The 14,086-nt window shown below is 37.0% G+C and overlaps 1 protein-coding gene across 1 annotated transcript in view; it reads right to left on the reverse strand.

The window, feature by feature from the left end:
• Positions 1–5,667: 5,667 nt before the first annotated feature.
• The window catches only part of Tmprss11d (transmembrane serine protease 11D), a 48,919-nt gene continuing 40,500 nt past the window's right edge, over positions 5,668–14,086 (reverse strand). Inside the window, exons 8-10 of the mRNA XM_021211141.1 lie at positions 11,910–12,169; positions 9,727–9,869; positions 5,668–6,588 (exon numbers count right to left, since the gene is read on the reverse strand). Of these exons, the coding sequence (XP_021066800.1) occupies positions 6,427–6,588; positions 9,727–9,869; positions 11,910–12,169 (565 nt within the window). The 3' untranslated portion in view covers positions 5,668–6,426. The remainder of the gene's footprint in view (positions 6,589–9,726; positions 9,870–11,909; positions 12,170–14,086) is intronic.

Here is a 14,086-nt window from a genome sequence, read left to right on the forward strand (position 1 = left end):
AATCTCTACAGAATTAGGCATATCCTCTCCCAGTGAGGTCAGACAAGGCAGTCCTCTGCTGCATATGTGTCAGGGGTCTTGGACCAGTCTGTGTATGCTATTTGGTTAATGGCTTAAGCCTCGGGGAATCCCAGAGGTCCATGTTAGTTAACACTGTTAGTCTTCCTATGGGCTTGCCAGCCCCTTCTGTTCTTTCAGTCCTTCCCCTAACTCTTCCATAGGGGACGATGACTTCAGTCCAGGGCTTGGCTGTAAGTATCTGCATGTGTCTCAGTCAGCTGCTGGTAGAGCCTCTCAGAGAACAGCCATGCTACCTGAAAATCCAGATGTACTGCTCCTGGACACTTACACAAAATCACAAAATCACAAGGACACATGCTCTACTATGTCCATAGTAGCCCTATTTGTAATAGATAGAAACCAGAAGCAACACACATGTCCCTCAACCGAAGAGTGGAACCACAGGAAATGTGATTCATATACACAATGGAACAGTATTTAGCTTTAAAAACAAGGACATCATGCTTTTCTGTAGGCAATTGGATGGAACTCAAAAATGTCATCCTGAGTGAGGTAGCCCAAACCCAAAATGATATGCGTGCTACATACTCACTGAGAAGTGGATATTAACCCAAAAGTAGAGAATACCCATGATGCACCCCACAGACCCTACGAAGCTGGACAAGGAAGGTCACGATTGGTTTCTGTTTTTCTACTGTCGTTTGATAAATTACAGCAAAATATTTTGGTATTTCTACCTTTGGTAAAGCCTTATGTCCTAAATGTAATCTATTTTAGAAAAAATTCCAGAAATAGCTAAGAAGAGTGTGTATTCTACAAGTGTTGTATGGAATATGCTATAAATGCCTCAAAATGTATTTGAATGTGATACAGTGTAACTCTGCAGTTTCTTCTTGAACATTTTGTCTAGTTGATTGGTAAATGAATGCTAGTGGGCACTGAAGTTATTTGCACATATTTATCCTTTGTATTTGTTTTATGAAATTAGGTCCCAACACGCAGTGCATATGGTGTTCCAATTGCTGTGTGCTACTGATGGACTCTTACTTTTTATTAATATGTAGTGACCTTTTTAAATATCTTCTAATTTTGACTTGATAACTACCTTGTCAGATATAAGTATGGCTGCTCCTATCCTTCCATGTTTAGTCTCTGTGTGTCTTCACTAGTGAGACTGATTTCTTGAAGGTCACAAACTTTTGGGTCTTGAGTTTTAATCCAGACATACAGTTAATATTTTGTAATTGGAACACTAGACTATTTGTATTTGGTTAAGCCATTTATACATAGAGAAGCTTGGTGATTGCTATAATTTTGTTAATGTTTTCCTATTTGGTTTAGATAGTGTTTGTTATTTTATATCTCTCTATTCATATTGGGGTTTTGCTGGTTGGTTAAGTTTTATGTGATTGAATTTTTCCTATCCTTTAGCTATTCTTTTCATGAAATCCACTCTTTCCTGTCTTCTCATGACTGACTCTTTCTTTATCCTCTGTAGGTTCCTTTAAGAAACTTCTGGCAAGGCTGGGTAAGACCACAAATTGCTCTAGTTTGTCCTTATCTATTAACATATTTATCTTTCCATTTATTTTAAAAATTAGCTTTATTGCATACAGTAACTTTTTGATTGTTTAAATTCTCTCAAGTCATCAAACTTCAAATATGTCATATTAAAATTCTTCTGTTTTTTAACATTTCAAATATAGATTATATGATTGGAAGAAAGGAAGTTTATAGTCATAGAAGGGAAACTGTAAAAGTTTCCTTTAATTTTCTTAATTACTTCTTCAATTTTCCTCATCTTTTGAATTATCATTTAATCCAATTATTTGTAACTTTACTTTTATTAAAAATATGTTTTTCATACAATATATTCTAAGTGATTTTAACCTCCCTTACTCCTCCCAGGTCCTCCCTCCCTCCGTTCCAATCTGGATCCATGTACTTTCTTTCTCTTAATAGAATACAAACAGGAATCTAAGGAATTAAAATAAGATAAGATAAGATAAAATAAAATAAAATGAAGGGCAACAAGGTAAAATCAAAGCAAACCAATTGGAATAGGACTAAAAGACCAAACAAGAAAAAGGGTCAAAGACAAAGCACTAGAAATACACAGAAACACAGAAACACATACACTGTACACACAGGAATCACATAAAAGTACAAAACTAGAAGCCATAAAATTGTGTGTTTATGTGTGTGTGTGTGTGTGTGTGTGTGTGTGTCTGTCTGTCTGTCTGTCTGTCTGTCTATGGACCTGTAAGGTTAAAAAAGAAGAAAGAAACGCCACAATTTAACATTATGAGACAGAGAACCTACAAAGATGCCTCAGGTTCCTCTTATGGTGGTTGTCTACTGTTGGGCATGGGGCCTACCTACCCTTAAGCGTGTTTTGCTTCCCCAGTAGACTCTAGAAGAGAATGAAGTTTTCATCTGCAAATGGCTATCAATTGGACATAGCTTTCAGATCTAGAACCCCTGCTGGTGCAGACCATTGCAGGCCCTGTGCCAGCTGGCCACAGTCTCTCTGAGTCCATGTGTTTGCCATACTTTATTGTGTGTAGAAGGCCTCGATTCCCTGGTGTCTTCTGTTTACCGTGGCTCTTCCATTCTTCCTGCCTCCTCTTCTACAGAATTCTCTGAGCCCTGCAGGTGAGGATTTGATGGAGACATCTCTTTTAGGGCTGAGTGTTACAAGGTTACACACTCTGCATAACTGTCTGAGTGTGGGTCTCTGTCTTTGTTCCCATTTCTTTCAGGAGGAAGCTTCTCTGATGATGGCCGAGTAAGGCACTGATCTAGGAGTGTAGCAAAACGTCACTAGGAGTCATTTTATTGCTATGTTCCCTTAGCAGAACAGTAGGATTTGATGTCCCCTCGAATCACCACCATCTTTTGCTGTCTGTTGTCAGTTTCTTGGCCATCCAAGCAGTGTTGAGAATGTGTTCCATCTTAGTCAGACACTGGTTAGTTACTCCCACAGCTTTGTACCACTTAATCATAATTCAGATTGGCTCGATTCCATAGGACATTTGTTTTTGTTAAACATAAACGTGTAAATGCTCCCAATACTTAGCAATCTTGTTTTTCTTGCAGAGATATTCCTAAAACTATTTGCTTATTTTTTGTAGACTTTTAGATTGGGATAAGTTCTTGGAAATGACCTTATGTTAAATCTAACTATTTCCAGAAATTTCCTCAATATTTCTTGATGCCATCATCCAGTTTTCGCCATGTAATCTTTCTTGAAAATGAACTTCATCTGTAAGAGCACGCTTTCACTGAGGCGAACCACCAGAAGTAAGATAGGGTCTTTTTTCTTTATAAGATTAGTCAAAATAATTGTTTAGCAATGGAACAGATTTAGTGTGTGCTGTGTGCACTTGTGTGTGTGTGTCTCTGTGTGTGTGTGCACGCATGCACGTGTGTGTCCGTGTGTAATGATCCTGTGTATATGTGAGTATACATGCAATTATATTTGCATCCATGTGGAAGCTTGAATGTTGTTCCTTCCGAGATGACCATATTGATGTTTTGGGGGCAGGATCTCTCACTGGGACCCAGGGCTCATCAATTCAGTTACGCTGCTTGACAAGTGCAGGATCCACCTGCGCCTGCCTCTTCAGTGCTAGCACTATAAGCACATACACAGTATTCAGTTTTCTTTTTTATATGGGTTCTTAGGATTGAGCTCAGGACTCCATACAGATAGAGCAAACACTTTATTCATTGGTCTGTCTCTCCAGCTCAGAATTTATTTTTTATTTTCTTATTAAATATTCATCTAAAACTATAGAAATAAAAGTCTATTTACGGTTCTGAATCATTTTATCTTTAGAAAACGAGGAAAATAGAAGTGAATAGTGAAAGTTAGATCTGGTTCAAGATGCAGATCTATATTCTGCAATGTTACCTGTTCCCTTTTCCTAGAGTAGGGGGTGATTGTCACGGCTTATGGCATATTGATGCTCTCGATGATTTATTTTTCATTTTATTATAAAATAATTATATTTTCTGCTGGTTCTGAGGTATTCCCGATTATTTTGTTTTTTGTTTTTAAATAAATGTTCTATTCTTTGTTTTACTAATTATATTACATCGCATAATACGTACATCCCTGCTGCCTGACCTCCTTAGAAGCAACACTCATTTGCTATTATTTCATTCATGCCTCAGAGAGACCACAGAAAACAGAGGTAGGGCTTAATCCATTTACTAAATGAACAAGCTACACTATGAAATGTAAATGTAAATTAAGTTTAATTTATAGTCAATCGTTAACTCTAAGTTTTCTTAGATTATTTATCTTTTCATTAATTATATTGACTATTTTAACTCTAGTTTGAATATAAAACACTCACTTCTCCATTGTTCAAATTGGATAATATGTATGATGGTGTATGTTACATTTGATTTTTCTTAGCATTAATAATTCTGCAACTCAGTTATGATCCCGAGAAATTTCTTTAAGAACTCAGTATGAATTTTTAAGATCTGCAAGAATTTATAAATTACCATTTCTCTGTAAAGTTCACACTTAGTTTCATGAACTCACTTAAGTCTCTGTAAGGTGTAATATATCAGTAACTAAAAGATAGAAAAAGAGAGGGAGGAAGAGAGAAAGGGAGGAAAGGAGAGAGAGAGAGAGAGAAAGGAGTTTTGACAACCAGACTGCACATGTTCCTGTGGTTTTAAAAAAGTCTCTTCATAAAACAAATATATTTTGCTAAGCAACATCTTAATATTTTAAGGATTTTGCTTTATTCTCTGAAAGTAAGTCTTACCTTTGAAGTAACTTCTAACATAGGAGTAAACACAAGTATGTCTGTTATGTGACTGTGTATGTGCACTCACATACAAATAACATATACACTCACGCACAGTCACTCTGCCCTTGAGGCTTTTCTCTGAATAACCAGTTTAATGCTGTCTTCACAGGATGTACCAAGGGAGTGTCAAGCTGGACGCTACCTACCTCAGTTCCAGAGCTTGATTATAGGTGGCGGGATGTGCCTAGCCTTTAGAGCGAGTCTGGCTACACGTTCTCTTATTAGACAACCAATTAAAATAAGTTGTTTCAGCTCATTCTTCAGCAATCACAACTTCCATAAATAATTAGGCAGAAAAGATTACAGAAAAGATTATAAAAGAGTTTATTTGAAAGAAAATGTGCCCAAGATAGATTTGTGTATACGTCTTTCCGAGAGTGGATTACATTTTCAAATCCTTCTCTGTCAAAGGAATTTGATTTTAATCCAGGTCTCACAATTTTGCTTCATGAAGAGCAAAAGGTTTTCATTGTGATGTCTTTAACTTCCCTTATCTCTATGTATAAGGAGATAGCTTTTAGAGAGAAGCTGTGGCACACAGGTGCCCATGCACAATCAAGCTTTAGCTACACTAGGTGCCAATAAAAACTTGAACCATTTGTGATCAAAGTCATATACATTGTTGTCACATTAGATTTTAATTGATCCTGTCTAGTTTGTATTTTTTTGGTGATTGTTTTTGTGTGTGCATGTGTGTATGTGTGTGTGTTTGTGTGTGTCAGAGAGAGACACAAAGATACACAAAGATACACAGAGAGAATGTGTGTGTATGTGTATGTGAGAGAGACACATAGAGACACACAAGGAGATACAGAGAGAATATGAATCTGAGATCCTTCTGTCACCAGATTTATTGATATTAATCTGTTTAATTTTTGTCTTTGCAAACCAGCTCTTCACTTCTTCTTCATCATTAACTTTTAATTTGTTACTTAAATTTTGCTATTGAGCGTCATGTTACTCTTAAAAAATAATGCCAACAGTAGGAAGTTGGTAGTAGGGATTTCTTTCCAACGAATCTTATGGTTGCAAATATAGCTGAAGAGGCTGGGTGGATTCATCACCTGAGCTTCTCCATGGGGGAGATGTGTCTTTTTTATGTAGATAAAATATTTAAAATAAAAATTCACCATTAAAACTATTTGTAAGTTTGTTTCTTAGTTTCACTTGAAAACAAATGTCAAATACTTGGGATGGTTACAGTTCTCACACTATTTGTTCTGTGGCCTTACATATTTAATGTTAGGACTACTGTTTTCTGTAAAATACTGACTTAACATACATGATTTCTCACTAACATCTGACCACCCATGTAATAAACTTCTTAACCCCATTACTAGCCTAAAATATTTCTTCTCTTACTTAGCCATGTTCATGTTTATTTTTTTCTTCTTCTCCTCAAGAAAGTAAAAATCCGCACCGACCAAGAAATACTAAACAGTTAAACCATATTTATGTAATGGGATGTTCAGAGGGACATTTCCAGTTTCCTTTGCAGTTGAAATGCGAAGGCACAGCATCCCAGTCAGGCACACTCGGATACAGACTTCACTGCATGGTTTCCTTGGTTTTACTAGATTCCGGTCTGCTGTTTGATCCAGTTGCGGTAGGCTGTCACTTGAGTATACACTCCTGGCTTATTGGGCAGGCCACACTGATATCCCCAGCTCACAATGCCCACAACAAACCAAAGTCGCCTTGTGTCTTCTTGCACTAGCGGGCCACCAGAATCACCCTGAAGAGAACAAAGCAAATGATTTATTTAAATGCAAAAGTAACCTTGAGAGCATCAGTCTCTTTCTATGGCAGTCAAGGAAATCTAAGCCAATAAACCTGCATATGTCTTCTCGAAACATGTCAAACCATGCCCTCTCCCCCAAAAAAACCAACCAAACAAACAAACTGAAATCCTTCAAGTATACAAGTAAGGCTGAGACTAAGACGCTCACGAGTGAGCTTTCCTTCAGTTAGTTCCTTGCTGCTTCTTAGTCTTCTCAGGCCTCCCTCTCAGAAGGCTTCAATGACCCTCTTCTTCCCTTAGTGCTTCTGGCTTCGGGCCCTATTGGTTTCCTCCTGTGATCGCATGTGCTGTGGCATCTATATCGCTGCTTCTAAAAAAGTCGTGCTTATTCCCCTTGGACAGATCTCCTTGTGTTAGCACTCCCTGTATTTTGATATGTGGCCAGTGTCTGTGTTAGCAGCTCTATAGTAAAATCCATGAGGGATGGAAGCGTCCTTGTTCTGAACACTGCCACAACCTTGGTTTCTAGCTCATAGAAGATGCCAAGGAAATAGCTTTTGAATGAAGGAGTCTCTAGATGTGTCACTTACCAACCTTTCTTTACCACCTGGTGTGAGACCTGATGCACACTAAACCACCCACCTCTATTCTTTTTGTGAATAATTGAAAAGAAATTTTTACGACAGTAAGTAGAGCCTTTCTTATGAGGTCTTTACCAGCCAATAGCAATAACTAACTAGAAACTTTTATACATGTAATCATCCAATTAGGGAGGTACCTTTAGAGTATACTGTACTATGGGTTAATTCTGTGAATTCCAGAGCTAGATAGCCTGAGTGGGAGTCCTCTACCTATAAGGTATGTGAACTCCAGGAAATTCTTCAACAAATCTATGCAGAAATATTTTTATTAATAAATGGCATTGAAATGTGTTTAAGTGAACTTAACACACAAAGCACTTTGGGCAGAGTTTGGCGTGTAGTCAGTACTAATAAAACCCAGCTATTATTACCAAATGTGTGTCTAGAAAAGTTAGCCATTCATCTGACGGCTCATAGTAGTTAGGTTTTCCATACCTATTTAATGAATGGTTTAGATGGAGAGAAAGGTCAGTACATGAATCACCAACTCGCTTGGCAAGTGCTGCATGGGGTGGCTGGTGCCTCATTCCTTTGGGTGAGACATACACATTGCATAAAATCCTCAGTCTGTCGTTGTTATGTTTTATGCTATGTATTTTTTTCTTTTTACTATAGTGGCAACGCTTTCTGTATTGTATCTTATCCAACATGGACAAGCAAATGGTAATTCTGAGTGCCACATAACGTAGGGTTAGTTTCTCTGCCTAGTGTCTGACCTTTGAACCTGCGTTCTTTTTCTCTCAACCTGATGAGTCAGGGAATATTTGGTTGTATTGACACACAGAATGTTACCCAGACGTGAGGGCAGATACATCTTTGAAAGAATGTATGAAATTGATCTTGTAAACGTCTAAGTGAAATATTATTCATTTATTATATCTTTTTTTTGAGGCATAAGCTCTGTGTATTTAGAGTGTTGTAAGTACAGTCAGTGAGGCCTGGGGTGGATCAGGGAAAATTTCACGGTAGTGACATCATGAACCTGCCTGAAATGAAAGGGCAGACTATGTATATGCAGAAGTCGATATGAAGGGCTTGCAAGAGTAAGACTGAAAAGAACATTTTAGTTTGTTGTCTCCATTGTAACCAATCTTTTCAGTAGATGTGAAGTTGGCAGCCTGGGTTACTATCTAACTGATGAGATCTTTAGGAATCTTTCATGATCCTTGAAAATTTGTTTTTATGGAAGGTGGGAAACTCTCACATAAAGGGAACAAAGATCCCAGAAGATAACAGTCTCTTGATAATTGATACCCAAATCTTCACTTTTCATTGTTTGAGATTGTTAAAAAATGTATCATTTGGGGAAAACACTTCTGGTTTGGGTTCTAGTATTCTGTACATACTGCCACTTTTTCAGAATTATGCGCACTAAATTTAAAGCTAATAGCATTGAATGAGGAGAATAAACGTTATGCTGCATACAATTCATCAAGAAGAATAGTAGTGGATTGCTGAAGAAACTAGAATATCAATAATGATGTTTAAATTTTGAACTATTTGTTCTATGACTTCATTGGTTTCATTTCAGATAAAGAAATAGAATCTGTTAAGTTTCATTAATTTAATTAAACTTTTAGTATTAAATTTTATACTCATTACTATAAGGAGACAATTGTACATTTACTATTTGACTTTTGGACAGTTAACTTAAAACTTTACAGGCTAGAGGAAACTAGTTGCTTTTCCATTTGTTTCTTTTTCTTCCCTGTTCCCCTTCTTCTTCCCTTTCTTTCTCCTCCCTCCTCCTCCCTCCCACTCCCCCCTCTTCCTCCCTCCCATTCCCCCCTCTTCCCACTCCCTCCCCCCTCTCCCTGTCCCTCCCCCCTTTTCTTTTCCTTTTCTACTTATTATACAATTTAGGATATCTTAGAATTCAAATAATTAAGATATTGTACACATTTTCTTTCTTTAAAGTACTTTAAAAATTGGATTTTTTAGTGGTTGCATGCTATACTATTTTTATTAATTGGGCTAAGGATGAGTTCTTACAAATAAAACAATATAAATTAAAACATAATTATGTTTTGAACTTTAAATGACTGATTGTTTTCATTGTGAGTTGATTATTATATATTTATAAGATAGGAAATGATTTTATAATTTATGGGCATGATATTGAATACTAAAATCAAGCTAGCTAAGGCTTCTACTGCTTTAAACACTTAATGTTGTTCCTTGTGAAAAGAACATCAAAATTTACTCTCTAGATATTTTGAAACATACAATACTTTATTACAATACTTTATTATTAATTGTATCTCCCATGTTATATTATACTGGTTTGACTATCCATAGCAATTAACAATTAGTATTTTTGTGCTAAATAAAATTTAAAGCAGAATTTTATCTCTAAAATTAAGAGTATACTTTTTTTTTTTGAGGAGCAGAGTTGTATGTTGTAACTGTTGTTATCTTTTTGCATGTCACAGGGTGATGTGTTTGACAATGCTTATAAACTTCTCAATGGTGACATAGATAATATTGTTACCTGGCATGCATCCACGGCCCCTGAACGCATTCCAGCACACAGCATTCCTGGCAAGACACTTCCACCGTAACCAGCTGGCATATTGCATTCCTCTGAACTGATTATTCTGACCTCTCCTTGCTCTAGATTTGTGACAGCATTGCCTATTTGGTATAAAAACAAAACAAAATAGAAAGGAACCAGGCCTCAGAGAATATCAGTCAATGACTTTAGGCTGAACTTGAGAATGAACATGAATATGCTAAACATTATATATTTTGAAGGATGGCACCAGAAGATGCACACAAGAGTAAATCCGAGTGAGATAGTTGTAGGAGAGAAGGGATAGCTCCATTAGGGAGATGAGATTTTCTTTTCTTTTTGAGTTTGTGATATATTTTCCTTTATTCTCTTAGAGTTAATAAATTATTGGATGTGGTGACACATGACTGTAATCCCAAGATGTAGGAGGTAAATATAGAATCCCGAGGAGGTCAAGGTCAGCTTTAGTTATATAGTAAATTTGAGGCCAACCTGGGCTACCAATGAGAATCTATCTCAAAAAAGACAAAGAAACAAACAAACAAAAATCTAACCCGACAACAACAATAAATACCTATACTTATGTTAAAATTGACTTACCTTATTTAAATTGTTCACATATGTATTTTTGGATTAGAAAACTACATATCAGTGAATGTTTTGGAATAAAAGAGAAATCAGTCTGATTTTAAAGTTAAAGAACTAATCTAAGCCGGGTGTGGTGGTACAAGCCTTTAATCCCAGCACTTGGGAGGCAGAGGCAGGCAGATTTCTGAGTTCTGTAGGCCAGCCTGGTCTACAAAGTGAGTTTCAGGACAGCCAAGGCTACACAGAGAAACCCTGTCTCGAAAAACCAAAACAAACAAACAAACAAAAAGAACTAATCTATGCTATCAGTGCTCCCTGAGAACAGGACTGTCACAATTTTCCATGATTGGTATGAACTTGACCTATTATTTCAAGTTACTTGGTTCAAAGGAACAGAATGAAATATTTTCCGAGACAATTAAGACTTTTTGTAAAATGTCTTACCATGGTTGCAATAGTCCAAGAAAACTGCTAATGTTTCTTTTCCATTTTCCACTTAATAGAGTGATTTTTTTCTTGACCATAATTCTTCCTTTAAATTGTGTTTATTTTAATTCCAATTTTATTTTTCCAATGAATGAACATAATCAATTTTTATTTATACATGGAGTTCCTTGCTGTGGCTGCAGGATTCATTTTATACCAGAATAACTTAAAGGCCATACCTTAAGGGTTATTAAAACTTCAGGTCATAATCTTGTCTCCTTTTCTTCACAGAAAAGTATAGACTTTCTGTATTAATAAGGGACTGATTGAAGGGGCTCTAGCCAGCCTAAGTGCTGACACACATGGCTCTGGCAGGCTTTGCCCTCTCTACAGTCTCCCCCCGCCCCTGCCCTTGCTAAAAACCATTAGATTACATTCCTAAAGCTAGCCACCAAGGTACATTTCCTTATTCAGCTACGTCCTCCTCCTGAGTGACTACCAAGGTCCACGATCAAAGTATTGGAGCCCAACTATCAAAAAGTCCCTTTTGCCCAATTAACCAACGAATCCCAAGATGGGGTTTTCCCCTTTTATGTTTATGAACTGCCATTTGCCTACAGGACACTTCTGTCTCCTCTCTCACCAGAGCAGTTCTTTGTCCCTCTGTCCCCTCTCCCTTGTACTTTTCCCCTCACTTGTTCCCTTCCCCTTCTATCTTTTCCTTTATCTCCTTCTCTTTATTCCTCAGGGACAGATAAATCTCCTTTGTGCTTGGGCTTGAGTTCTAGGTCCCAACCCTTTCTTCATTCCTTCCTTTCACATTTCCCTGTTATGATACCAGAATTCTCTATGGTTTCTAAGGGTCTGACCAGGAAGTAGATGGTTCTGTACAAGAGGCTATCCTCAGGCTGTTTCCTCATCTGAGGACTGACAAGGCTAGACTTTGTGGTACAAGCCTATATCCCCATTATTTAAGATGGATTATTAATTTGAGGTCATCCTGGTCTACACAGTGAATTCCAAGCTAGCTGGGATTAAAATGAGATCCTATGTTAACAAAACAAAACAAAACAAAATAAACACATTTACACAGAAACAAATGACAGAGGACCTGTTGTTAAACTGTTCCATTTCCCATCGATACTTACCTCCATATGTGAGAGATCCCCATCCTGTGACATACGCGACAGAATCAGGGACGATACTTTGAGTTGCTGCTGGGAGACATACCCTATGGATATTTCTGGAAAAGGCGACAGGTCTGTCAAGTTGTACAACTGCGATGTCATTGTCACGAGTTACGGAGCTGTACCCGTCGTGGGCTAAAATAGCCCTTACTCTCACTCTCAGCCTAGGGCTCACTGTAGAAACCCCAAAGGTGGCTGTCCAATATTGAGGATTAGGATAGCTAAAAGCAACATAAAATAAAGCAAAAAGATGAAAACATGCTATTAAATAAGGAATGCATCATCACTTCATATAGCTGTACTTTGGGTTATATTTGAATAATATTAGTTCTTTGAGAACTGAATATACTGTGTTTTGTATTTACCACCAACATCTCATGAATGTTTGCCTGAACTGTAATCACACAATTGTATTGAATTCTTTACTAGCAGTCTAAATATACAGGAAAAAATGACTTTCAAAAACACATCTTCAAATAATAACTTACTTGACCTTTGTTTCTTTCACAGCGAGTGTATTCTAATATGTTAATTACAACTACTAAAGGGGGAATGTTATTGTTTCTTCTCCTTCCTTGATATTCCTGTCCATGTAACAAAGGATTCTGAAATAATTATCTTTTCTATTTTAACTTGTTTGCTTTGATTGTTGTCATTGTTTTGAGAAGAAAGATCTATTCAAAAAGTAGTGAGGTTGAAGGCTATCTTTCTTGTTAATACACAAATAAATTTTGTTGAGAGGTCGAAGGTAATTCTGATAGGTCTGCCTTTGCATGTTACTTGGCCTTATTCCCTTGCCACTTTCAACATTCCATACAGAAAATAATAGAAGGAAAATGCCAGCCAAAGGAAGATAAGCACACCCAAGAAACACTGAAAATAATTAAGTCGATACCAACAAAAACAAGGGAAACACACACACACACACACACACACACACACACACACGTGCATGCTCATGTACACACATACACACACACACACACACACACACACAAACAATCACCAACATCAAAATAATAGGAATTAATGATCACTTGTCATTAATATTTCTCAACATTAATGGACTCAATTCCCCAATAAAAAGACACAGGCTAACATAATGAATGCAAAATCAGGATCCATCATTCTGCTACACACAAGAAACACAACATCTATGGAGATTGAGAGTTTTTTTTATGGGTATAGTAGTCTAGATTGGCATTTGTGGGTTTTTTCTTTTTCTTTTTCTTCTTCTTCTTCTTTTTCTTTTTCTCTTTCTTTTTCACAGTTGGAAGATATCTGCCCAGGCTATTCTAGCTTTTAGAATCTCTGTTGAGAGGTTGGGTATAATCCTGATAGGCCTGCCTTTGTACGTTACCTGGTAATGAAGATAAACATTACCTCAGAGAAAAGGGTTGGAAAAAAGTTCTTTGAAGTAAATCGACCTAAGAAGCAAGCTGAAGTAGCCATTCTAGTATTTAATAAAACAGACATTCAACCAAAATTAATAAAAAGACAGGGAATGACACTTCATATTCATCTAATGAAAAATCCACCAAGATGAATTCTCAGTTCTGAGCGTCTATGCCCCAAACACAAGGGCACTCACACTTATAAAATAAGCATGGATAAAGTTTAAATTGCACATTGAACATTATTAGTGGGAGACTTCAACAGCCCACTGTCACCAACTGACAGGTCATCCAGGGAAAAACTAAACAGAGAAATGACAAAACTAACAGACATTATGATACAATTTCCTAAACAGAACACCAATGGCTCAGGATCTAAGATCAATGATTGATAAATGGGACCTCATGAAACTGAAAGTTTCTATAAGGCAAAGGATACTATCAATTGGACAAAACAGAAACCTACAGATTAGAAAAGGATCTTCACTAATCCTACCTCTGACAGAGGGGTAATATCCAAAATTTATAAAGTACTCAAAATTTATAAAGACATCAACAATCCAAATAACCCAATTTCAAAGGGGTACAGAGCTAAACAGATAATTCTCAACAGAGGAATCTCTAATGGAGAAGACGGACTTAAAGAAATGTTCAGCCGGGTGATGGTGGCGCATGCCTTTAATCCCAGCACTTGGGAGGCAGAGGCAGGTGGATTTCTGAGTTCAAGGCCAGCCTGGTCTACAG

Source organism: Mus pahari, chromosome 13, assembly GCF_900095145.1.
Source record: "Mus pahari chromosome 13, PAHARI_EIJ_v1.1, whole genome shotgun sequence".
In the NCBI taxonomy this organism is placed as follows: Eukaryota; Metazoa; Chordata; class Mammalia; order Rodentia; family Muridae; genus Mus; species Mus pahari.